We start from the raw sequence: 27,801 nt of genomic DNA on the forward strand, positions 1-27,801 counted from the left end.
GGGGTAGAGCCAAGGTAAGGGAAAGACACAAATGAGGCAGGTTTTGAGAAGGCGGTTTTTCACAGAATTGTTACAGTGTAGAAGGCGGCCATTCGGTTCACCGTGTCTCCCTGGGTCTCAGAATAAGCTGATCCCTTAGTGCCATTGTCCTACCTTCTTCCAAAACATCGCAATTTACACTTTTCAGATAACTGTAATTCCCTTCGGAATGCCTCGATTGAATCTGCTTCCGGCACACACTCAGGCAGTGCATTCCAGACCTTAACCATCGGCTGGACCTCACCTGGAGCTGGTCATAACACTTGTGAGCCGCGAATATTACTTGCCACTTGTTAGCCCAGGCCTGGATATTGCTCAGGTCTTGCTACATTTGGACATGGACTGCTTCAGTATCTGAGACATCGTAAATGGTGCTCAACACTGCAATTAGCAGCAAACATCCCCAGTTTTGACCTTACGATGGAAAGAAGGTTATTGATGAAGCAACTGAAGATGGTTAAGCCTAGGAAGCTACCCTGAGGAACCTCTACAGTGATATCCTGGAACTGAGATGACTGACCTTCGACAAGCACAACCATCTTCCTTTGAGCCAGGTATGACTCCAAACAATGGAGAATTTCCCTCTGATTCCCATTGATTTCAGTTTTGCTAGGGCTCCTTGATGCCACACTGGGTCAACTGTGGTCTTGATATCCAGGGCCGTCACACTCACCTCTTCAGGTGAGTTGAGTTCTTCTCCAGTGAGTTGATGAATTTTCCATCACCATTCAGGGTTGAATGTGACAGGTCTGCAGAACGTAGATCTGATCAGTTGGTTGTGATATCGCTTAGTTCTATTACTTGCTGCTTATCATACAGGAAGTCCTAAGTTGTAGCTTCACCAGGTTGACACCTCATTTTTAGGTATGTTTGGTGCTGCTCCTGGCATGCACTCTTCACTCAACCAGGTTTGATCGTCTGGGTTGGTAGAATGGTAGAGTGCGGTCTGTGCAGGGCCTTGAGGTTCTGTAACTACATTTCCCCGACAGCCCATAGAGATAGTTGAGGAACGAATCAATGCTTTCGCCTGATCTTTGCTTTCTTTTATTTGATTTAACCCTCTCCATTTTTTAATTCTGATGGCCACTGAAATAAAAGTCAAAAGCTTGCAGGACTTCTTCATAAGAAGTTGAAGTCTCGATAACCGCTGCCTTGCAATCACATCATCAGTGATGGATCCTACAACATAGTGTACTGCAACTGGCCTTTTTGATCTTTTTTGTGTAATCCTGAAGCTTCTGTACCCGAAAATCCTTTTATCCCGTTGTCCCAGTTCTGGTCCCATTGCGTGTGTTCTGCACTCTGAAATGGTTCTGGGAGTGATAGTGTTGATCCACATTTCTGCTGAACCCTGGAATTGTTTGCTGCTTCCTTGCTACCTCGACCCAGTCTCCCGCACTGTGCCTCAGCTTGTTTCTGTTGCTCCTGCGATGATCTGATATCTTGGTGAGACTTAGTTGTTTTTCTTCTTACTTCCTTCAAGAATCTCTTTTTCACATTAGCCTTGTATCTTCTTTTTAAGGTTTGATGGGTCTTTTACTCGCTGCCACCATGCTCCATTTTATGGTCTGGGTTTAGGGGGTTATCTATTCTTCCAAAGCATGCTGCTCCAAACTGTAGTTTCTTAAAACTTTTACCATTACTCTTAATTTGCAGCACGCATTTACACTAGTGGACCTCTACCCAAGGTTGGAGATCCTCCTCCTTCCAGATCTCCCATACTGCTCTGACATCATTATTACATCAGTATCATGTATGCTTCTGATGTTAACGTTTACCACTCAGATATTCCAATATGTTACATTTCATTCTGTGTCTATGTGCGACAGAGTGATTAAGGAGCAAGAGATTGAAAAGCAAACAATGAAACTAACCATAACCCGAGAAAGACCTTTGCACCAATGGGGGACAAGGCCTCAGGCAGTTCTGCAGGCAATATGGTATTTAGAAAACCTGATCTAATACTCCTTTCAACAGTTTGAACCTGTGCAGATCCAGATTAAAAATTCTTGGTGACCTGAATATCAAGAATACTCAGGGCCCTTGTACAATCTGCACAAGCAGCCCACCTCACCCCAGCCCCAATCCATTAAAACGCAAAGCTGCAGTAAAGTGCATTATAATATAGCAAATCAGGGTGGCATGGTGGCACAGTGGTTAGCACTGCTGCCTCACGGCACCGAGGACCCGGGTTCGATCCCGGCCCCGGGTCACTGTCCACGTAGACTTTGCACATTCTCCCCGTGTCTGCTTGTGTCTCACCCCCACAACCCAAAAAGATGTGCAGCAGATGTGAATTGGCCATGCTAAATTGCCCCTTAATTGGAAAAAAACCCGAATATTCTAAATTTATTTAAAAAAAATAAAATATAGCAGATCATATTGCAATAAAGCAAAATATTCTGGCAATTGTGTATGTTTTTTTCCCGTTATGGGTGGTGATTTAGGATGACACCAACCTGTGGGTTCCTGTCAGTTTATACATTAATCTATCCATGAATCTGAGCTCCCATGTCCTAATTTTTACTTTCAGTTGTAATTTGTAGATTTACTTTTTGCAGACGGGAATCAACTCTCAGTCATCTTCTTTCAAAACTGAAAAGTCCAGATTTTCCAAGGAGGAAATTCCATGATGAAATACTCATTTACTGCGGGCGGAATTTGCCGAGCAACCTGTTTAGCAGCGGAGGAGGCGGTCCGCCAGCGGGATTTTCTGGATCCGCCGTTGTCAATGCAATTTCTTGTTGATTACACCCCTCGTCACCAGGAAACCCGTGCGCCTTCGGTGGGACCCGAATATCGCGCCGACGTGAACAGCCGCACAATTCCGCCTACGTACGTCTCTCGGGAAGGGGCTTGAGGAGAAAATGGACTGTCTTGATTGGGAATTTCCTTATCACCCAGTCTCAATACTGAGGATCAGTAGTGTGGCTGTCCCTTGCTTCTGAATCAATTGAAGCACAAAGAAATGATCACTAACTTCTGAATAAGTAGGATAAACTCACAACTTTGTTTTAAAAGGACAAAGCCCGACATCAACGAGGATTCTGACTTTTCTTCAGCTTGACCATATTTTTGCAATGCGCAATAACATTTTGCTTTCATTCTTAAAGGACTTACCTAAAAATGGCCTGAAAGAAGTGTTATGCACACATTAGGAGACTCTGAAGATGAATATAAAATCAATTTGCAAGCCTGAAATGTGCACAATATAACAGCACATTGCAAGTATAAATGTTTATTTCTTGTCCAGTAGAAGCCCAGCATGAGAGCATTTATCATCCAATACTGCATTTCCAGCTATAAGATACCTATAAAACCATACTAATGCTTATTGATATACAATGAAACTATATTTAGGTTTTAACAAATGCCTCCAGGACATAATTAACCTTTGTTTAAGACTGCACTACTATATTCCTCTGTACCTGAAATCAATACTAATTTCTTCTTGTGCGCTCATCTGTGAGTGAAGAGCACACGAGGATGAAAAAGGTGACAAAAGTATATTTTGTATATGTGGTGAACCACTCTAATTGGAGATGTAAGGTAGGACCTGCACTACAGGTTCGCCGGTAGCTCCTGCCGGCTGGCTCCGCCATCGGAGAACTGTATAAATATGCATGACCTCCAGTGCCCTGCCATTTCGCCAGCTGCAGCAGGAGGCCACGCACCTGATTGTAATAAAGCCACAGTTGTACCCAACTTTAGTCTTTGTGCAATTGATGGTGCATCAATTTATTACAGTCAGAGTTTCCACAGAATGGATATCCGAATTAAGCCCAATCGCCTGCAGCTGGATCCGCACCCGCCCGATGCCAGGAAAGACTTTACTCACTGGCTAGCATGTTTTGAGGCTTACATCAACGCAGCGGACTCCGCGCCAACGGAGGCTCAGAAGATAAACGTCCTGTACTCCAGACTGAGCTCCAGCGTGTTCCCGTTGATCCAAGACGCCACGACTTACACAAAAACACTGGAACTCCTCAAAGAACACTACGCGCAGAAGGCGAACACGCTCTTCGCCAGGCATGTACTTGCCACCCGCTCGCAACTACCTGGTGAGTCCATCGAAGACTTCTGGCGGGCCCTAATGCCACTCGTCCGGGACAGTGACTGTCAGGCCGTCACGGCCGCCGAACACGCGAATCTCCTCATGCGCGATGCCTTCGTGACGGGGATTACGTCGGACCGCATCCGAAAACGATTGCTGGAAGGGGCCACGCTCGAACTGGCGGAGACGGTCTCCATGACGGTCGCATCCTGTAACGTACAATCGTACCTCTCCCGCCGCGCTGCCCACCCTTCTACCCCTTCCTACCCCTCATGGACCCCGCCGACTACCTCCTCAGCCGGGATCCCCGCCTTCGCAACACGCCTGCGCCGCATGCCGATCCCTGGGGGTCCCCGCTGCTACTTCTGCGGTCAGCAGAAGCACCCCCGCCAACACTGCCCGGCCCACACTAAAGCCTGTAAAGCCTGCAGTAAAAAGGGCCACTTTGCGGCTGTGTGCCAGGCCCGCGCAGTCACAGCGGTCGTGCCTGCTATTGTCCCCTCCCCCATGCCAGACACACAATGGGAGCCGCCATCTTCTCCTCCCGGGTCCATGTGCGACCAATGGGCGCCGCCAGCTTGTCCCTCTTCGGCCACGTGCACCCCATGGGTGCCGCCATCTTGTCCCGACCCCGCAATATGCGCACCATGGGCGCCGCCATCTTGTCCCGACCCCGCAATGTGAGCACCATGGGCGCCGCCATCTTGTTCCCCACAGGGTCCCCGGACATCCCGACATCGGAACTGCACACACTCGCCACCCAAAGCATCCGATGGCTACCCGCAGCTCGCTTCGATGACGCTGGACCAATCTCGCCCGCACAACCTGGCCACCGCGTCGACGACGATTAAAATCAACGGCCACGCAACCACTTACCTGCTGGACTCCGGGAGCACCGAAAGCTTCGTTCACCTAGATACGGTAAGGCGCTGCTCCCTCGCGGTCCACCCTGCCAATCAAAGGATCTCCCTAGCATCCGGATCCCACTCCGTCCCGACCCAAGGCTTTTGTACAGTCACCCTCATGGTCCAGGGCGTAGAATTTAGTAACATCCGCCTAGATGTCCTTCCTAATCTCTGCGCTGCACTCCTGTTGGGCCTGGGCTTCCAGTGCAACCTCCAGAGCCTCACCCTCAAATTCGGCGGGCCCTTAACCCCCCTTACCATTTGCGGCCTCGCGACCCTCGAGGTCGATCCCCCCTCCCTTTTTGCCAATCTAACTGCGGACTGCAAGCCCGTTGCCATTAGGAGCAGACGGTACAGCACCCAGGACAAGACCTTCATTAGGTCCGAAGTCCAGCGGCTGCTTAAGGAGGGTATTATCGAGGCCAGCAACAGCCCCTGGAGAGCCAAGTGGTAGTGGTTAAAACTGGGGAGAAACACAGGATGGTCGTGGACTACAGCCAGACCATCAATCGGTACACGCAGCTCGACGCGTACCCCCTCCCATGCATATCTGATAAGGACAATCAGATTGCGCAGTACCGGGTCTTCTCAACAATTGACCTGAAATCCGCCTACCACCAGCTCCCCATCTGGAAGTCGGACCGGCCATACACTGCCTTCGAGGCAGACGGTCGCCTCTACCACTTCCTTAGGGTCCCTTTCGGTGTCACAAATGGGGTCTCGGTCTTCCAAAGAGAGATGGACCGAATGGTCGATCAGTACGGTTTGCGGGCCACCTTTCCGTACTTAGATAATGTCACCATCTGCGGCCATGACCAGCAGGACCACGATGCCAACCTCGATAAATTCCTCCGCACTGCCACTCTTCTCAACCTGACCTACAACAAAGAGAAGTGTGTGTTCAGCACGACCCGGTTATCCATTCTCGGCTATATAGTCCAAAACGGACTTCTTGGGCCCGACCCCGACCGCATGCGCCTCCTCATGGAACTTCCCCTCCCCCACTGCCCCAAGGCCCTCAAACGCTGCTTGGGGTTCTTTTTCCACTATGCTCAGTGAGTCCCAAACTATGCGGACAAGGCCTGCCCACTCATCCAGTCCACCCAATTCCCCCTCGCGGCCGAGGCTCAACACGCCTTCGCCCGCATCAGAGCAGACATCGCCAAGACCGGGATGCGCACAGTGGACGAGTCACTGCCTTTCCAAGTAGAAAGCGATGCTTCAGACGTCGCCCTTACCGCCACTCTAAACCAGGCAGGCAGACCCGTGGCATTCTTTTCCCGCACCCTTCATGCCTCTGAAATTCAACGCTCATCCGTCGAAAAGGAGGCCCAAGCTATCTAAAAAGCCGAGAATCGAGCTCTCCACCTATAATTACTAGATCTTGTATTGTCCCGGTAAACTCAACGAGCCCCCAGACGCCCTCTCCCGAGGTACATGTGCCAGCGCACAAGTGGACCAACTCCGGGCCCTACACGACAGACTTTGTCACCCAGGGGTCACTCGATTGTACCATCTGGTCAAAGCTCACAATCTTCCCTACTCCGTCGAGGAAATAAGGACAGTCATCAGGGACTGCCAGATCTGTGCGGAGTGCAAGCCACACTTCTACCGGCCAGACTGTGCGCGCCTGGTGAAGGTTTCCCGGCCCTTTGAACGCCTCAGCGTGGATTTCAAAGGGCCCCTCCACTCCACCGACCGTAACACGTACATTCTCAGTGTGGTCGATGAGTACTCCAGATTCCCCTTCGCCATCCCATGCCCCGATATGATGTCTGCCACCGTCATCGAGGCCCTCAGTACCATCTTCGCTCTGTTCGGTTTCCCCGCCTACATCCACAGTGACAGGGGATCCTCATTCATGAGCGATGAGCTGCGTCAGTTCCTGCTCAGCAGGGGTATAGCCTCCAGCAGGACGACCAGCTACAAACCCCGAGGAAACGGGAAAGTAGAACGGGAGAATGGGATGGTTTGGAGGGCCGTCCAGCTGGCCCTACGGTCCAGGAACCTCCCAGCTTCTCGCTGGCAGGAAGTCCTCCCTGACGCTCTACACTCCATCCAGTCACTATTGTGCACCGCCACTAATAACACACCCCATGAACGTGTTTTTACATTCCCCAGGAAGTCCACATCCGGGGTGTCGCTCCTGACTTGGCTCGCTGCTCCAGGACTGGTCCTTCCCCGTAGGCATGTCCGACTCCACAAGGCGGACCCCATGGTGGACAGGGTTCACCTGCTCCACGCCAACCCTCAATATGCCTACGTTGAGTTCCCCGACGGCCGCCGAGATACTGTCTCACTCAGGGACCTGGCACCGTCAGGTTCCACCCCAACACACACACCCACCAATGCGCCCCCCCACACCTCCCACCGCGCCGCCAATATTGACCCCACCAGAGCACCCCCCCCTCCCCTTTTCTGCACAAGAGGATGAAGAGGACTTCTGCATGCTCCCGGAGTTCCCCGTTGACTGGCCAGCATAAGCACCGCCACCATCGGTGCCACCTCCACCACTGCCAACACCGACTTCGCCGCCACCGTTACGCCGCTCCCAACGAAACACCAAAGCACCAGACCGGCTGAACCTTTGATGGACTCCGGACCGTCCACATGAACTTTTCTTTCCCTACCACTATACATAATTGCACTAATTGTATATAGTTTCACGTCACTCCCGCCGGACTCATTTTTAACAGGGGGTGAATGTGTGGTGAACCACTGAAATAGGAGATGTAAGGTAGGACCTGCACTGCAGGTTCGCCGGTAGCTCCCGCCGGCTGGCTCCGCCCCACGGAGAACTGTATAAATATGCATGACCTCCAGTGCCCTGCCATTTCACCAGCTGCAGCAGGAGGCCACACATCTGACTGTAATAAAGCCATAGTTGTACCCAACTTTAGTCTTTGTGCAATTGATCGTGCATCAGTATATAAATAGATCTTATGGTAATAAAAATGTAATTCAAATTAAACTTCCTGATAGTCCAACTCTCAGTGTCAAACACAACCATTTTTCAGGTAACTCAAAGGCAGAGGTTTGGGGGCTGAGCATTTTATAAGTGCAGAGGACTGAAGCGTTGCCTGTTTGATATATTCAATATTATCATCCCATTCTCTCCCTTGTCCTCATTCAAAGCAGTTCCTTATGCTAGGATACAGTTCTGTTGGTGGCAGCAGACTTTTGCCATATCTTCTAAGTGAGGTTTGACAGTAATTACTGTCTGCTCAGCATGGGATCAATTACATCACAGAGACCAAAGATTGAACCTAGCACCTCCCTGCATGAATCAGTACATAGAGCAGGGCATTCACCCACAATGCCAGTGCAGGAAACCCCTCTCTATGCAAATGAAAACAAAATCTGGAAATCAAATCTAAACCACACCTGAAAAGCTCACATGTTTACACATTTTATCCATTTTTCTTTTTGTTGAGCTAACAGAATATTACAAAGCATTTCCAGCACAGAAACAGACCATTTGGACAGGCAGGCCCATCCTGGAGCTCAGGCCCCACAAGATACCTTCCACTACTATTGTCTAATCTCATCAACATATTCTTCTATTTCTCACCTCTTCATGTGCTGATCTAACATTCTCTTGAAAGCGTACTCGCTCTTGGCCTCAACTCCTCTCTGTGTGAGTGAGTTGCACAATCTAACCACTCCCTGGGTAAAGATGCTTCGCCTGAATTCCCCGTTGGATCTTACTTTCAGGACTCAAAGGAAAACTGCCATTTAAGTTTAAAGAGCTTAATAATTGTAATTTCTGATAAACTGTACTTTAAGATTAGAAATCATTTCAAGAGAGCGGAATGCCAATTATCAGCACACACTCTATTATCTTGAAATCACAAGGGGGTTTCTGCCTATAATAGGGCATTCTGTAACTGAGGGTATAATGTAGATTGAAGATGCCTCACATATGAAGGTGAATTACAGCAGTCTTCATAACCATGAAAGACTCATAACTCACTGCACTGTAGAGATCAGCAAATTATGACTTTCTCCCACTCAAGTGAAAGAAATGTCCGGACCACCTTGTTACTGATGAGCCCACTCGGCATCTTCCACAGGAACATGACTCCTAGTCAAACCTGCAACGACCCTAGCCATAAATTCTGGAAATTGTACTTGATGCTGACCATTAAGCATAATTTCAGGCGTGTAAATTGTAATTGTATTTCCACACGTGAGATATCAAACCTGTTGATATTGAAATTACAAGGCGCAGAAAAAGAGAAAGCTACTGAGCCAGAATAAATGTCTTAGAAGTTTGAAGAAAATTGCATTTTTGAAATGTGTGTTTATAGGTGTACAGAACTATTAATACAGCCCTGGGATAGGAAATCCACAAAATAATGTACAACGCATATTTCATTAATACATTCACCATATTGAATATTATCAGGTTAGAGTAAAATTAACATTTCTTAGGGGCATCATAACAGAACATTAAATCTGCTTACTTGTCTTCCAATACAAGTATCATCTTCCCGTAACAGCCTCCCCGAACAGGCGCCGGAATGTGGCGACTAGGGGCTTTTCACAGTAACTTCATTTGAAGCCTACTTGTGACAATAAGCGATTTTCATTTTGATTTTCATTTTCATCTCTGCATCATATTAAATCCTCAATCCTTAAGAATGGTCCGACAGACAAAGATGACCAGAAACACAAAACAAAATAAAAAATTAAACAACATCTATCTAAAGATAGCAATTTATTGGTTCCTACTTAATTACTTGAAGATACTTGGATTTGTCATTGAGCAAAGCACCATCGGCAGGTCCCCGGTGTATTGGTGCAGCATGTTGTTATCAGGAGTACCTGTTATCCAAGGAAACACATTGTCTGAGCTCATTAACAGTGAAGCAGATGTATGCAGAAGCAAATGACTACAGACGGTGGCATAACTGAAAGCGCAGGGTGACGTCAAAAGCAACTATTTAAAATTTTACATTTGTGTAACTGGCTCAGGTATAAAACTTCCTGTCACTCACTTACTTCATGAGCACTTCCGATTTGAATTCCGGTTTGTGCACAAATTATCGCCATACACAAAATATTTGAAAATTTGGTTCAGAACATTCCTTTCTTGCTTGTACATATGGATGTTTTGTCACAATACATCGTTTCATTTCTTGTGCTGTTTGAAAAATATTCTAAAATGGAATGTTCACATAAAGGGTGACTTGCGGTGCTTTTGATGAAGTGGGTTGAAGAAATTATAATTTCAAGTCAGTAAAAGCAAAACCGCACACTCAGAGATTTCAATTTGTATGAACATCACTCCCTCCCTCCCCCCCCCCACCCCCCATGTGAGTCTGAACTGGTCTATTTGCAGCCTTGGCCTCCTAGTTGACCCGCAGCCGATCATCCGACTCCATAACCTCGCCCATCATAAGGACTGTTGATTCCCACCTCTGTAGATAACCATAGGGGAGATGGTGGCATAGTGGTACTGCCGTTGGACTAATAATTCAGATGGCCCAGGCTAACAGTCTAAGGCCATGGGTTCAAATCCCACCATAGCAGCTGGTGATGTTTTCATAAAATTGAACTATAAAATCAAGTCCCAGTTTTGGTGACCATGAAACTATCATTAATTGTTGTGAAAACCCATTTGGTTCACTAATATCCTTGAGGGAAAGAAATCTGCCGGCCTCAGTCAGGCCGACATGTGACTCCAGACCCACAGCAATGTGGTTGATTATTCACTGCCCTCTGAAATGGCCAGACAAACCATTCAATGCAAGGGTAGTTAGGGATGGACATCAAATGAAGACACAGCCAGTGACACCCACATCCCATGAAAGAATAAAGAAAAATCTCCACCTCTGCCTCAGCTTATTTTATTTTAATTCTTTCACGGTAGGTGCGAGGATCGTTGGCAAAGGCAACATTGGTGGCTCATTCCTGAATTTGCTCGAGAAGGTAGTGATGGGCTGCTGAAACCCTTATCCATGTCATTGTTACTTCCAGACTCGATGATTCCAGTGCTCTCATGTCCACCTTGCACTCTCTGTAAACTTAAATTCATCCAATACTCTGCCCCCATGTCCCAACTCGCACTGAGTCCCATCGTCCCTTTGTCTGCTGACTAATTGGCTCCTGAACCTGCAACCTATTGGATTTCAAATTACCAACCTGGTCTTCAACTTCCTCTCTGGCCTCCCCACCCCTTATGTCTGTAACCAGTTCCAGCCCTATAGCCCTCTGATTTACCTACACTCTTCAAATTCTGGCACATCCCGATTTTCATCACTCCACCATTGGCAGCCAAGCCTCGTTTCTAAGCTTTGGACCTCCCTCTCTAAATCGCTCTGCCCTCCTTAAAGAAGCCCCTTAACACCTAGATCCTGTTTTTGGTCACCTGCTGTCTTATCTCATGTGGTTTGTTTCATAATGCTCGTGAAACAACCTTGTGATGTTTTGCTATTTTAAAGGTACTGTATAATTGTATGCTATTATTGAACAGTTATCCAATATTTCATTAGTGGTGATAGTCAAATAATAACAATAATCTTTATTATTGTCACAAGTATGCTTACATTAACAGTGCAATGAAGTTACTGTGAAAATCCCCTAGTCGCCACACTCCTACGCCTGGAGTGCTGGAATTTAAAATGGATCCAGTTGCATAGGTCTCCACCGGTTACTTTATTAACAATTCCACTGATGAGACTGCTTTCTGTGTCCCTACTGCCGCCTCCATCCCCTCCGCCTTGCACCCCATATGATATCAGGGTTAAAAATGCTGACATAAAAAAATAAGTGATCAGAGATCCCTCCAGATCTGTCTCCTTTGCACAAATGATACAGGTGAGTAATTCACCTCTTGAATCTTCAAAGCATGCCCATCATCTCAAAGGTACAAGTTGAAAGTCTGGTGGAATAATTTTCTCTTACCTGGATAAGTGCAGCTCCTGGAACACTCAAGAAGCTTGATATCATGGAGCACAAAGTAGTCCACTTAACAAGAACCCTATCTACCATCTTAAACATTCATCCCCTCCAATAGTGGCACACCAGAGCAGCATGGTGCATCATATGCAAGGTGCACTGCAGCAACTTACCAAGCTTCCTTCAACAGTCTTCCAAACCCGTGATCCAGCATCTTCAACATTCACTCTGTTTACCATCGATGCACAGTGGCAGAAGCGTGAATCATCCAGCATGCACTGCAGCAACTCACCAAGGCTCCTTTGACTGCACCTTCCAAACCCGTGATTCTACCATCTAGAAAGACAAGGGCAGTTGATGCAGGAGGACACCACCACCAGCAAGTTCCCCTTCAAGTCACGCACCATCCTGACTTGGAAAAATCTCACTGTTCCTTCAGTGTTGCTGGGTCAAAATTCTGGAACTTCCTTCCTAAATGCATTGTGGATGTACCAATCCAACATGAACCACAGCTATCGTCATCATCTTCTCAAGAGCAATAGAGATGGACAATGAATGTTGGCCTTTCCAGCCATGCTTACATCCAAATAACAGCAAAAATTTAAAAAATGGTATATAATATCTGTGGTACCGTGGCCCTTTTAAGGGGTCGAGATTCACTGATCATGTGACCGGCTCGAGGCCAATCATGCAGGAGAGCGCGAACCCCTGCCTGTGGGGAGTTTGTGCATGGCCCTGGGCATGTGGACCAGGGAGCTCAAGAGTAAAGACCTGTTGTATAGTGTTCTGTCCCAGCTACTTAACTGCCTTTCATCAATAAACCCCTTTGTTTCCTTTTGAAGCCTCCAGTGAATGTCTGATTTCTTCCTGCAGTGGGGCCCACTGTATCAGGTTGCAAATACAAATACTGTTAATGAAATGGCCACTACAAAATGTGTGTGTTGTTTTGAGAACATCTCTGATCTTTGATGGAGTGGCCTTCAATCTGGATGGAGATTTCGGGTCTCCTGCAGAGCAGACACTCAGGGAGCATCTGGAATGGGATTTGTATCTACAACCTTTTGATTCAGGGGGAGAATGCTGCCAACTGACCCACTGCTGACACACGAAAACCAAGGGGAATTCCAGATGGAGCAGTCTTCCTCTTCCCCATTTACTCTGTATTTATGTTGCTTGTTGTTGGAAGAAATACTGAGACTAACTAAATTGGTTTCCATGATTGTGTGGCTTGGCCATATCAGTGTGAGGGAGTAGCCAATGCTGACACCAATGAAAGGCTGGAGGAGGTAACGTTTTCAGCCCACAAATACAGAGGTACTGAGGGAACGCATCTTTCCCTTGCCCCAGGGTGCATGTATTGTTGTGGAATCAGTTATCTGAAGCTCTTAGAGGAGCCAAGGAGGGTGGCCATTAAGTGACTTATGTAACCTCTTAAGAACAGGAGCTGCCGATGCACTTAACTATTAGAACTGCCGTTCCCCTCGAGAGCCAGAGTGCTGACAGTGCTGTTATCTGACAGAGTCTTTACAGTTCCAGGCAATATCTCTGGCTCGAGCAAACGGGGGGATGTGACACAAGTAAACACTTAGACACAATTCCCAGTACAGAAGCAGCAAGGCAACAGTAGATTTTGCATTTGTTCAATCAGCGTTTTCGCATTGTACAAGGTGCAATTGACAGGACCTACATTTTGTGTGTCCGTGGACATGTAGTGAAATATTCGGGAATAGAAAGATCTTACCTATGAACTTTCGAAATGATGTAAACAAATGAAAATCAAGCACTGAATGAAAGATCTGCAAATTCACATAACTCACTCATTCTGAGCCAATTATGTCTGATAAGAATTTTTAACGAGTGTTAGCTAAGATGAGCATGAGGTCAGGTGTAATGCCTGGATCTGATATGTCTCTCTTGTGGGGACCATGAATTGCATTCAATTTGAATTGGTTTTTGGAGCAGGCAAGGAGCTGGATTAGGGGTCTGCCCTGTCCACACTCTGAGCTCTGCCTTTGTAACTCTGATAAAGTAATTTTAAAAATATCTGTAAGGGTTTGGAAGGGGCTGGGGGTGATCTGTGCACCTGTTATAACACTGCCTATTCGCCACTAATCTCCAAAATCCAATCTGAATGAGCTACAATCAAGCACACACTAGGTCAAGGGGGATTATCGAGGAAATGTTTGGGCTGTCTGGGCAAAGATTTGATGTTTATATTGACCTGGGAATGGTTTTGCAGTACACTGTTGACAGAGCTGGCAAATTAATTGTGGTCCGTTCACAAAATCCCCCTCGCTACAGGCATCATAGTGGCTTTCTTTATGAGTGGAGCTCCACTAGACAGATGAAGTGCAGGATATATGTGATCAGTCAGTAAGTGAACTGCCACTACTGCAGCTGGGACTAATATGTTAGGCCCTCATTGATGGCTTTCTCAATGCAGAGCAGCAGGAGCATCTCCAACAGGCCAGCCTTACAATTACTGGAATTTGGCAATTAACTTGTCTTGACTGGCTGGCCAGCTCCCAGTGCAGATGAATATTCCCCTGTATGGATGTTGACACTGAACATGTAATCAGAAAATGAAACACACTCTGCAAGGGTTCAGGGAACTAATTAGTGTCCATTGTAAGTGTATCTCTAATATGTGCAATGCGCTGAACCTCTATGCGATTAGTTTTTGCAGCAGACGAACTACCATATTTACTATGCTAAAAATTACTTCTGAATACACGTCTAATGGAAGGGGCAAATGTGAGGTGATCCGTGCATGATCTTGGGATTCTGGTGTGACATGACCTCCCCATCTGATTCTGGAGCTAAATGCCCAGGACATGTGCCTGAATGTTTGGTGTTGCTTGTACAGGGACTGCTTTCAGGAACAATTTGTGACACAGAGACTGGACAGGACGGAGCATGAAGAATGAGATGGCTGTTTCTGTTCTGCTAATAATGGTACTGATCGGGTCCACAGCCCTATGGCAGCATGGTACAGTGCTCTAGCACAGGAGCGGAATCCTTGACTTAATGCTGTTGACAAACTGCCGCCAAGCTCACTGAAGACTGCTGCTGCAGTGTCCTAGATTTTGTCCCTCAGCACCTTGAAAGCAGCAAGTACATCATCCATGAGAGATGCATTTCTGCTCGATTTACCCACATGGGAAAGGTATCACCTACAGGCAGGCAATGTGACAGAACGCAGCCACCTTCTGAAGGTTTTAACTGAATCATTTGTGACAGCTCAGATCTGAACTGAGGAGGATTTTATGTAACTTTCCAAAATACTTTCGAAATAAATGTTGAGCGATTGAAGGGAAATAGAGACTGCATCCCTGTCCAAAAAAAGAGCAACAAAGCATAAAATTAAAGATCAATCACTTTTACCAGATTCTTTGGTTTTAAATGTGCAAGGCCTGAGTTAATGAATGTGCAGTGTGGTTCTGTGTCAGGGGGCGGGCTCCTTGCTCTCAGTTCAGCCGAGGCCCTTGAGGGACCCGTCTTAGGAGCTGTTGTTCATGTTGCTGCAGGGGCAGACTGACCCTGGTTACTTTCTGCCAATAAGGGCCTATTGTGGGTGTGACTATCCATGTGGTATGATTGCGAGGCAGTATGAGTACAGGGTGGGATGTCTTTTGGTACAGTGGGGAGTATTCCTACCACCTAGCCAGAAGTTCCACGTTCAACTCCCACCCCAGGACTTAATGGCCATTGGAAAATGTGTTCACAATGTGGCCACGCAGATTGATTATCAACCTGTACATCTTCCAATATAACGTTATGGCAGGTAGTAAGAGCAGGAAGGTCTCATGATCATCCACGCGTGATACAGAGCAGTACCCCATAAGCCATAACCTCTGGCGAAGGGCTAGCAACTGGTACAGGAAAAACTAGCTGCTGAACAAGATAGAGACATATACATCATCTTCCTCCTGGATCACTGGACATAGGACAGTCTGCAACTCTAAAATGGGAGGAAATATAGACCAAGTTACTAATGCTGGACCCGAGCTCCAGTTAGTCACAGTAATAAACAGTTGCAATGCAGCCGAGAGCACTGGCCAGCTTGGTGAAGTCCTGATCTGTATTTCTGTGCTGTTCACAAAAAAAGCATACAGACATATAAATTAGGAAAAGGAGTCGGCCATTCGGCCCTTGTGTCTGCTCCACCATTCAAGAAGTTATGGCTGATCTGATTGGACTTCAACTCCACAATCCACCTACCCCTGGAGCCCACGACAAGAGATATTCTCCCCCCCCCCTCCCCCCTCATTGTTTGGCACCAGTCATAGCTTCTACTCCAGAAGGGTGATGTCCATTAATTCCTTTGTTGTTGGTGCAGTGTGCGGGATAGAAAGTGAGAGAAGCCTGTGTTTAGCACAGGGCTAAATCGCTGGCTTTGAAAGCAGACCAAGGCAGGCCAGCAGCACGGTTCAATTCCCGTAACAGCCTCCCCGAACAGGCGCCGGAATGTGGCGACAAGGGGCTTTTCACAGTAACTTCATTTGAAGCCTACTTGTGACAATATGCGATTTTCATTTCATTTCATTTTGAGTGTTACTCAATACTTGCCCTATCATCTGAAGTAGGATAGTAATTTTTCTAAATTTGAATTGGGGGGGTGGTATCCAAGAATGTGGATCATGCTCCAGTCTGGTTCCTGCAACATCCATAGAATCTCCACAGTGGAGAAGGAGGCCATTCGGCCCATCGACTCTGCACTGACGCCTAGAAAGTGTATCTTTCCCTAGCCCATACCCTGAACCTATCCCTGTAACCCCACCTAACCTTTTTGGTCACGAAGGGGCAATTTAGCATGGCCAATCCACCTAACATGCACATCTTTGGACTGTGGGAGGAAAATGGAGCACCCGGAGGAAACCCACACAGAAACAGAAAGTGGAAACTCCACACAGTCACCCAAGGTCGGAATTGAACCTGGTTCTCTGGTGCTGTGAGGCAGCAGTGCTATCGAGGATTTGTTCAGTGGAGGGTTTCGGGATGGGTATGGAGCATCTACACTGCAGCCATAAAGCGCAAATTCTGTATAAATTAAAATCTCTAAAACCATTAGATGGAGGAGCAGAAGTGGGCCATTCAGCCTATTACATCTGCTCCGCCATTCAATGCGACCATGATAATCCTCAACTCCATTTTCAGCCTTATCCCATAACTCTCGATTCGCTCTTCCATTAAAAATCTCTCCGTCTCAGCCTTGAACATACTTAACAACCCAACTTCTACAGTTCTCTGCGGCAAAGAATTCAACAGATTCACTACCCTTGCAGAGAAAAAGCTCCTCCTCATCTCGGTCTTAAATGGGAGACCCCTTACTCTGAGATTATGCCCTCTGGTTCTAGACTCACCCACCAGAGTAAACAACCTCTCAGCATCTACCCTGTCAATCCCCCTGAGAATCCTATATGGCTCAGTAAGGTTGCTTCTCATTCTTCTAAACTCCAATGAGTACAGGCCCAGCTTACTCAAGCTCGCCTCATAAGCAAATCCCTCCACACTCAGGATCAACGCAGTGAACCTTCTCTGGACTGCCTCCAATGCCAGTATATTTTTTCTTAGATAAGGGTGGATAGCTGTTCATAGTATTCTAGATAAAGTCTAACTAATGTCTTGTATAGTTTCAGCAAGAATTCTCTATTCTTATACTTCATTCCCTTTTGAAATAAAGACCAACATTCCACTTGCCTTCCCTATTACCTGCTGAACCCATATGCTAGCTTTTCATAATTTATGCATGGGTCCGGCCCCCAATCCCTCGGTGTTGCAGCTTTCTGCAGTCTTTCTCCATTTAAGTAATATCGAGCCCATTTATTCTTCCTACCAAATTGCATAACTTCACGTTTTTCTTGTTATCTTCCATCTGCCAAGTTTTTGCCCATTCACTCAACCAGCCTATAATCTCTCTGCAGACTCTTTTGTGTCATCCTTACCACTTGTCTTCCTACCTAATTTTGTGTCATCCGCAAACTTGGCAAAAGTACATTCACTTCCCTCGTCCAAGTCATTAACATATATTGTAAATAATTGTGGCCCCAGCACTGATCCATGTGGTCCCAGGTTCGATCACTGGCTTGGGTCACTGTCTGTGCAGAGCCTGCATGTTTTCCCCATGTCTGCGTGCATTTCCTCTGGGTGCGCCAGTTTCCTCCCATAAGTCCCGAAGGACGTGCTGTTAGGTGAATTGGACATTCTGAATTCTCCGTCTGTGTACCCAAACAGGCGCCAGAATGTGAAGACTAGGGGCTTTTCACAGTAACTTCATTGCAGTGTTAATGTAAGCCCACTTGTGACAATAAAGATTATTATAAGATTATCTTAAATTGTTTACACAATTTGAAAGTATGAAAATGCTTTTCGTTTTTGTAAAACGTTCGTACATTTCTCATTAGTCAAAAACACTTATATTAAACCTGAACAGAGCAGAGAAACACACCTCGGTGTTTCTCAGGGCACGAACTACTGGGATTAAACAGATTAACAATTAGACGCATATAACAATTTCCTGACTATCGATTTAATCCTTTAATCTGGAGTTGTCTTAAATTATTGTCATTGTGGGCTACAGAAGAAAATCATAGAGACTTATGAAGTTTCAACCCACAATTATCTTAATGTTCCAAAGGGCAGCACGTTGGCACAGTAGTTAGCACGGCTACCTCACGGCGCCGAGGTCGCAGGTTCGATCCCGGCCCCGGGTCACTGTCCGTGTGGAGTTTGTACATTCTCCCCGTGTTTGTGTGGGTTTCACCCCCACAACCCAAAGATGTGCAGGGTAGGTGGATTGGCTATGCTAAATTGCCCCTTAATTGGAAAAAATGAATTGGGCACTCTAAATTTATTTAAATTAAAAAAAAAAAAAATCTTAATGTTCCAATTTAGTATCGATTCACGAGTTCAAACAGGAATAATTGATCAATCAGAAATATAAATGCAGATAGGACTGAAATGTTTGATCTGTGATGACCAAATTACAGGGGTTTGTAGATGGGAGGGGGTGTCGCATATATATCTCACAAATCCACGTCCTGATAATCTGATTGAATCTTTTGCAACTATGGCAACTATGTTTGCAAGTCTTTTGCCTGTCCCACTTTATTATACTTGCTTTTGTTCATCTACCTCTGTCCTCCTTTTGTATTTCTGCTTCAAAACACCCATTAAATGAAATACTTTAATATTGGAGGAGTGTTAAAATAAAGACTTGCATTTATATCGCGTTTCTCATTACTGTTAGATTCCCCACTTTACAGTCAAAGTGCTTTTGAAGTCTAGTCAATGTAGGAATTTGTAAACTGCAGACAATATGTGCACAGTAAACTCCTCCAAAAGCAGTGAGATAATGACCAGATAATATGTTTTTGTGATCTTGATCGTAGGATTATTAGCCAGGACATGGAAAGGACTGATTGTATTAATATAGCGCCTTTCATGGCTAGCAGACACCTCACAGCCAATGAAATACAATGAGGATACGTCTCCTGCTCTTTTCTGAAACACTGCTTTTTACATCCGCCAAGGCGGCTTTGGTTTGACGTCGCATCTGAAAGACACTCCCAAGAGTGCGGCACACCTTCAATAGCCTTGATTTTTGTGCTCAAGAGCTGGAGTGGGTCTTGAAACCAGAACTTTGTTCCCACTGCCTCCAGATTTGTCTGGACAGAATTGAAGTAGAAAGTGAAGTCGTAAATATCGGCCTGATCAAATACAACATCACTTTTGGTGGGTAATAAAGCAACAAACAATAAACTAATGGCATCTGAATCAGGTTTTGTTCCAATTACCTGAAAGGAGATGTGAATAGTTTGAGTAATTCATTCATCCTTCTCTGTTGCTTACTATCAAAGTTGGCCATTTTGTTTTATGTGACAATTAAAAGATGCTCCACCACATTTATAAAAAAAACAAGTCAATGAAACTCACTGCAAAATATAGTCCAAGGTGTTGATTTATGGTAAAATATAGCTTTTTGTATATGAGAAACGATAATCAAGATTTTAAGAAGGCACCATTTATTGAAGGTGGATTCACCATGTTTAAAAAAAAATCACAACTGGTCACACTTATGAAAGGTCCTATTTGAAAAATATCACATCCCAAAAATGTCCAATCTGTGATTTCTAAAGTCTGTCAGTTTGTTGTATAGATACATTGCAACTTCACTATTCTTATTATTCTAACTTTCCAAGGGCAGTGCTTTGTGGTAGTACATGTCAGGTCACTCTGACTGCTAATAGTCGCCCAAAATGTCAGACTATGAAATGAACTTAGGAACTGTTAAAATAAAACAGGGAATCTTTCAATGGCGAGGAATTCGAAAACTTTTTTGTAAAAATGGTACAAATTTAAAAGCTCATATTTTGCAGGCTATGTAGGGTATAATAAAGAAATTTCAAATTGAGATGCTAAACAGATGCATTGTGCATTATTGAGTGGTCTTTATTGGTTGCCAATGTGGAAGCACATATGTGGTTATTGTGCTAGCTGCAAAATGTACACCTATACTCCAGAATAAGTCAGTCACCTTCAGGTCAACAGAATATCAAACAGAGAAGGAAATAATAGCGTTTTTCAAACCGTTTTTTCCCTGGGACCCACTTTAGCCAACCGGCCGATCTTCGGGACCCGCGCCGGCTGACCTTCGTGATCCATGCCACTTTCGCTTGGCCAGTCTAGCGTGAGTCAAGAGAGTGTTTGGGTAAGTTTTCTTGCAAGGGAAGGAAATCATCTAGTTTTCCTGTTCTTAATCACTATCCAGTAGTCCCTGGTGCATTGAATGTGTTTCATGCTGAGTGAGGATAGAATCAGACATGGCTGTGATGGCCTTCCAATTTCACAGTCCAGGTTTACACATGAAGATTAGTTACTCATGAGAGATACTGGAGGGCCACCAATAATTGTGAACCTGCATTCATCGTGGGACACTGCCTCGAGGAAAAAAAATAAGCAAAGGAAGATGTCTGAGGAGAGGAGAACAAAGAGGAGATATTACCGGGCGAGAGACATGTGGTTCCTGTAAATAAACAGCCATAAAACTGAAGATAGATATTAAAATCTTGATTTAAAATTGGTTTAAATGCAATTCAATTACTCAATGCACGTTTATTCAACTTCAAAGTACAATATTAGAAACAAGTTAATCAATATTGATGAATGCTGACAACACTAAAATTGCTCCACAGACAACTGACAAGCTCCCTATTCTGGACCTGTGCACACGCATACACACCACAGGTGTAAGAAACTTGTTACTGAATGAGTACAAGCTGCATCGCGAGCATTGCGCTGACCCACACTAACAGAAATGGCCAAGACAGTTTGAGAGAGCTTGTCATCTGAAAACCAGCTATTTCTGATATTACTTATGCCAACAAAAGAGGTGTCAAAAAGGAATAAGAACTGTCACTTCATGTAAGCAACTCGAATTTTCACTGTCTGTAACTTGGATAAACATTTTGCAGGGATTCATTTTTTTAAAAAAAGTCATATCTATTTGATCAGGGGAATCTCAAATCATATCCAATCGCATTGCCCCAATGCCTGATTGGGTCGTCTCCACATTTATTTTTAATTCTAATCTAGATTGACGAAATTTACAAGTTTTGTTTCAACATATATTTACCTCTAAATTCTCCAGGTGTGTTTTTGAGTGATTATAAAGTTTGTCCAGGTTGATTTAATGTTTCTACTTGAGCTAAAGAGAGATCTCCCAGAGTATTCTTACTACTCCCTGAACCTGGGTTTGTGCTCTGACAATCTGACTCTCACATCTTCTGAGCTTGGCGTTGAGCTCTCTGATAGTCTCCTTCTGATTCACGAAAGTCTCATTCTGCTGCAGGATGGTCTCTCAGAGATTAAGTATGATCCCCTTGATGCCATTCACCAGACAATCGTTCTGAGTCAGGGAAGAGCACATGGGGTCCATGGCCAGGGGACGGAAGCACTGGGCGAACTCTTGGGTCACAGCTTTGGCCAAGATGAAGGAGAGGGCGGGACATGGTTTTTGAAGTGGAGCCGCCGTCGGGAAAGGGGTGGTGGTGGTGGGGGAGGGGGAAACTGCGAGGTTCACTGGAGCGACATTTTAAAATGCCCCCATACTATTATTAGTTTCATTGGCGACATAGCTCAGATGCCACGATGTTGAGCTGCAATCAGTTTCAAAAATTCTTGGGGGCTTCAAACTCTCCCATTATTGTGACTACAAGGAGACACTTAGAAACCTCCATCACACTGTTACCTTTTCTGCCAGATAATAATTCGCGTTGCTCATCCCTTTCCTCCGTCAAATAATTGCTCCCTCTAGAGGACCAAATTGATATTTTCCCTGTAGGCATCTGGATGTTGCCATTGGGAAACTTTGCGTTCGCGGCTGATGGGTGCAGCAAGAACCACCCTATCTTTCCGGGAACGCCGTGACCCTTCAGACACACACCCGCAGGTCACGACCCACACTTTGAAAAACCCCCAAATAATATATTCGGTAATGTTTTATCAAGTTACCTTTATTTATCTACAACAACAGTACAAAGTGATTCTGGCTTGCAAAATAGGAGTGATTCGTATTTACAATAGGTACACAATATAACAAACAGGACCAATTTTAAATAGTTGACTGTTTTTTTCTCTCACATATCTCTCTTTTCGTTTTGAGCTGACAAGACAATGAACTCTCTCCTTTGTGTAACACAGAACTCCAGTGTTTCATTGTGAGATAGGCAAAGGGTCAGAAATGGAGGTCAGACATTAAAGGTGAGGGATACTCTGAATACACAGATGCTGGAGATAACTCAGAAGATAAATCATTGATGAAACCAGTTAAAATCTATTGATGCCAGCTTTGTACAGCTCTATGTTCTCTCTTAATAATAAAGCTTGTCTGAAGTTGTCTTAGCTGCACTAATAAGGAAACACACGGATACAAAATGGTATGCTTTGCATCCATTTTCCTTGTGTAAACCTGCATTTAATCACTCACTTTTGTTTTGTTTTTATAAATTTTGTGTACCCAATTAATTTTTTCCAATTAAGGGACAATTTAGTGTGGCCAATCCACCTAACCTGCACATCTTTGGGTTGTGGGGGCGAAACCCACGCAAACACAGGGAGAATGTGCAAACTTCACATGCACAGAGCCGGGATCAAACCTGGGACCTCGGCGCCATGAGGCAGCAATGCTAACCACTGTGCCACCATGCTGCCCGTTAATTACTCACTTTTATCACTATACTGTCTTTTTTTTAAAAAAAAACTTTGTCAATCTTTTGAAAAGTGCTGTCTGGAATTGTCCTGCAAGAATTTGTTTTACGTTTTTCTTTACGTTACTTTTTAGAAACCTCTTCAATACTGTGTGTTCTGGGTTATCTAACAATGTCTGAATATCTGCAAGATGGAGATACGTTATATTTACTTGCTCTGTATTTATGTTAACATTGCAGTGTCCTGTTTCAAATTATCGGAATGTCAATTTCACATCAATTTCTGACACACTGAACCAACAAACTTGGGATATCATGTACTTGAGTGAATTTTCTTCGCTGTGCATCCTAAAGAATTTAAAATATTGTCTGAAGTTACAGAAATGTCAATAACCAATTTGTGATGAAGGATTCTAGAACAAATGCGTTTAAGGTATTATTGAATAGTAATCATGGATGAATGGTAGCTCAGTAGGTGGTAACTGAGAAGCAGCCTGACTGATTGCCCTTAATTGCAAGCTACTGTATCCAGGCTTCTCGATTATTGCTTAAATGAGGGCTATGATTAAACATTTCAGAATTTAACCAGAAACCAGTGTACAGTTGAGTGCACCTACTCAACATGCTAATGTGATACATTCAAATTTGTGACAAGGTCTTGACATTCACAGATTGTTATCAAGCTCCAAATTTCTAACCAAGCAATGATTTAGCTGTCCTGTTACTTGCAGATCTGATTCTATTCACCTCTTTAATCCACCCAATCAACTGCACGGGTATGGATTCCATTGTACATTTTATTTCGTTACATATTTCAACACAAGTTTTGCCAGTGCCTTACTTGGTAGATGCACTCGCAGGTGTGTTACTGAATAGAACACCCCAGACAGGTCCATGCTCCCGAATCAGCTAGGCATTGGCAGGATGATGTTGTGTTATTATGCTCGGTATCAGTTTCTATGGATTAACCCTCCATTCTTGGTCACTGTCTGGTGGATCATTGCTGGAAAGTTGGACGGTGGTTCAGAGTTGGATGACCCCACAATCAACAGACTACCCAAAAATCACAAGACTACCAACACCAAGGGTCTGCCTGTCAGCATTGAGCAACGCCATTAACACTGAAGTAGTAAATGCAGAAAAATGTGTTACAAAAGAAAGGAACTGAGACAATATGGTGCGAGAGTCACTGGTTCTGCAGCTGTGGGACAATTATGCTACTGTACTCAGTTCGGAACATGTTCAAGTTTTAGCAGAAGTGGAACAGGATTTCCTATTAATACTTTCAGGAGTGGCCAGTTGGTTTCTTACTTTGTGCTCAAAAATAGTTAGAACTGTTGTTATTCCCCTCCAAAGGTAGATGGTAGCACCAGAAGCACCATGATTTATTCTGCCAGCTAATAAGTGTAAGATAGACTTTGTGCAGCCCAATTTTAACTGTGCCGCAAGTGAATATATATATTATATATATATATATATATATAGAGAGAGAGTTAAAATCTTGCCTGTGATATTCATTCAAATGTCCATCATCAAACTTCCCTTTATTTTTGTTTCATCGTGTAATAGAATAAAAAGTAGCAAGGATGGAGCTAAGGTTGAATGGTTGAGGTGTTCGGAGAGGCAGATATAGCTGACTGGGCACGCCGCAGCGAAGTCAGTGATATCTTCATTGCGGATTTGTTTTTGCATCAGACTCAAGATGGCAATGGGAATTTAAGTGTGAAATTAGCAAACTTGTATCCAAAATTGGCTGATCTTGAAGTGACTGCGGTGGCCGGGAAAAGCGGGGGGTCCCTGTAAGCCATCTGATTGTTCACCAACCCAAAATTCCCCACTCAGGCTGCACACCCTCTCAACATTTCGAGCATGGCTGCCCAAAAGACTTTAAAGGGCTGCACATTTAAATTACACACATACTGTGTAAACAAAAAAAAAGGCTCGACACCTCCCTGGTTCCACTGCTGAAAGACAAACTATTCAGTGAAGGTAGTGTCCTTTATTCTTTGCATGAAGATATTGTCCTCATAACATGAACCGCACCCTGCAGTGCTGAATGGCACATAAAGGAATAGCATCTACATGTCTGCTTAATGACTCCTCAGCCTCATTTACAACCCCCCCCCCCCCCACTAAGAGCTGCATTATGTTGGGTTATGACTAATAACATGACAAACAAATGAAAAGAACAATTTTCCAAATGAAATTGTTGCATGTTATATGGGATCAAGTGCCGTCAATCCTCAAGACATTGACGCTCAATTTTTTTTGTTTTTGTTACTGATCCACGCTTTCGAAACATCAGGTTGAACCGTATCAAAACACCATTAACATCTTCTCACAAATGTGCAAATAACACTATCCACTTCTTTGTATAAGAATCGAATTACGAGAGAAACAAGCACAACAGCAATAAAAAGCAGTTGTGGGTTTTTGATCCCACACTGAGGTATGATCAATATTTACAACATCTATACACTTTGTGGCACTAGGACATGCACTTTTAAAACCTTTGGTTTATTCAATGCGAAATTGAAAAGACGACTGGTTGGGGAGAATTTTTCGGCAAACTGCTGTAGATATTTGATGTCAAGAGACAGTATCCATTTTGCAGATAGAGAATGAAATGTTTTTAAAATAAAGTCTTTGGTAGCAAAGCATTCATGATGCTTGCTTCGCACCATGTGTTGAAAGTCCAGGCCTTCCCTCTGAATAATAAATAGCCTGTGCCAGAACATCTGGCTGGGTACGTTTCCACTGTACTCACTCACATCTAAGCGGAAAGCAAAGCATCTCACATCTGAGGTACAAGCCCACTTTGCTTCCTAGCTGGAACTTCCTGCTAGGCTGACCAATAAGTGATGCTCAGACTGAATGGACTTAAGTACAGACATGTTTGTCTACTTTTCCAACTAAATAGGGAGATAAAGGCAGTAAGTGAGCAAGGCGAGATGGAAAGAAGACAATAGGAAAAGAACTAAAAAGGTTCATTGTATTCCCTTTGGAGAACTACTTTAATTCTCCTCAGATGACTTGTGGCAACTCTACAAACTCAAAGCATATTTCGTGCGACGACTTCCAAATATCATCAATAGTGCCACAAATCCACCAACGTGCACACGTAGAAACCAAGACAACAACACTGATACTCGGCAAACAGCATTGTTATCTTTCAAGCAGGCTTTAAATGATCAAGCGGGAGCAAGAGATGGCAATGTTTTGTGGTATGACACTCTCACTGAAGGCTACACAGCTGCTCACATAGATTGTCAGCTGTTTCACGTTCACCTTTTTCCACCTGATTCACTTTTTACTGATGCAGATTTCGACAACCGACCAACTTTAGATGGAGGATATTGCCTCTAGAACTGGGGTTTGACCAATACCTCCGTTAGCTCCTTCCTTGTGATTTGATGAAAGGACAAAAAAAAAAAAAGTGAATCCCCCGCTGAGGTGAGAAATTTCTCCAAATTCCTTTTCTTTATTTCACACCACAGTTTGGTAGAAAAACCCATTAAACATGTAATGCCTTGTAACAGTGAAATTAAGCACTGTGGTCGGGATCACGAAAATGACATGATTGTGATTTACAGGATTATTGAACAACGTGCGAAGGTGACAGATTTTCCTGTACAATTTCTTTGAGTCTTCAATGAGCCACAATGTTACATTCAGGAAGTTAGAATAAAGGAGAAAGCCCTGTATAAACCTTACATTGACCCTTACCGACTGCTTTTACAAGATGAAGTAGTTTGACTAAATAGCAGCACTGACGGAATTTGGATTTGTAAAAAATAAAAGGAAAATGTGTTCTTAAAAAATGACAAACCCATTGGGATGATTGTTTGTTCCCCCCCCCCCCCCCACCACCACCACCACACACACACACACACAAAGATGTGCATTCATGGTTTCTGTCTCGATGTAAAGTTCACGAATGCCCTTTAATACATTATGATACAGGGATGGCACGGATTTCAGAAAGGCAAAATTCTGGAGCCCAAAGAATACGTTTCAATTTGTGAAGTCTGCTGCTCTTCCTGGGGTGCGCTGGCCTCGAACCAATCCCATCTTGCTGGACGGGGCTTTGGTCATTCAACTGTGCGTGATGCTGCTCTGGTTGAAATTGACTCCTTCTGGTGGGTGGGGGCGGGCAAGGTAGAATTCTGCGGTATGGTGCTGACTTCGCATATCCTCTCTTGCTCGTGGCCACATAAGTTGCCTGTAATGCTCATTCGCATAAGGTCCTGTTCAAATTAGCAGTAACCTCACCACGAATATAGCTGTAGCTCCCAAAGGTCGTCCTTTGTAAACATAAACCATTGTACTCCAGGTTATCGCAGCCCTGGTTGCTAGTCGACTAAAGGTAGTGCACTGAAACACAGCCGTACTCACAGAAAAACAAAACAAAGAGGTATCCGACACCTTTCAAACAAAAAATGGCCATGCCAGCCACTTGATATTGTGCAACTTTGGACATAGCATTTAACCACATGATCCATGCTTTGCTCTCCCCCTCTGACGGCTTCTCTTTCTCCAATGAGTTCAATGTTCAGCCACAAGGTCCTGAAAATATAGCTCTCAACTCTCCAGTGACATGGCGACAATCAGTTGCTCTACTTTATATGCCAGCCGTTGCCTCCGCGCTTGTTCATCTTGCTCCAAAGCAGCAGTTATCTAATAAAAAGGAAAG

The 27,801-nt window shown here is 44.6% G+C and overlaps 1 protein-coding gene across 3 annotated transcripts in view; it reads right to left on the bottom strand.

Moving 5' to 3' along the window:
- Positions 1-22,397: 22,397 nt before the first annotated feature.
- Positions 22,398-27,801, bottom strand: part of LOC140393814 (plexin-A2-like) — a 582,987-nt gene continuing 577,583 nt past the window's right edge. For all 3 annotated transcript variants that reach the window (XM_072480284.1, XM_072480285.1, XM_072480282.1), the window contains one exon: positions 22,398-27,785. In XM_072480284.1, coding sequence (XP_072336385.1) covers positions 27,690-27,785 — 96 coding nt within the window. In that variant the 3' untranslated portion in view covers positions 22,398-27,689. The remainder of the gene's footprint in view (positions 27,786-27,801) is intronic.

Source organism: Scyliorhinus torazame, chromosome 17 (assembly GCF_047496885.1).
Source record: "Scyliorhinus torazame isolate Kashiwa2021f chromosome 17, sScyTor2.1, whole genome shotgun sequence".
NCBI lineage: Eukaryota > Metazoa > Chordata > Chondrichthyes > Carcharhiniformes > Scyliorhinidae > Scyliorhinus > Scyliorhinus torazame.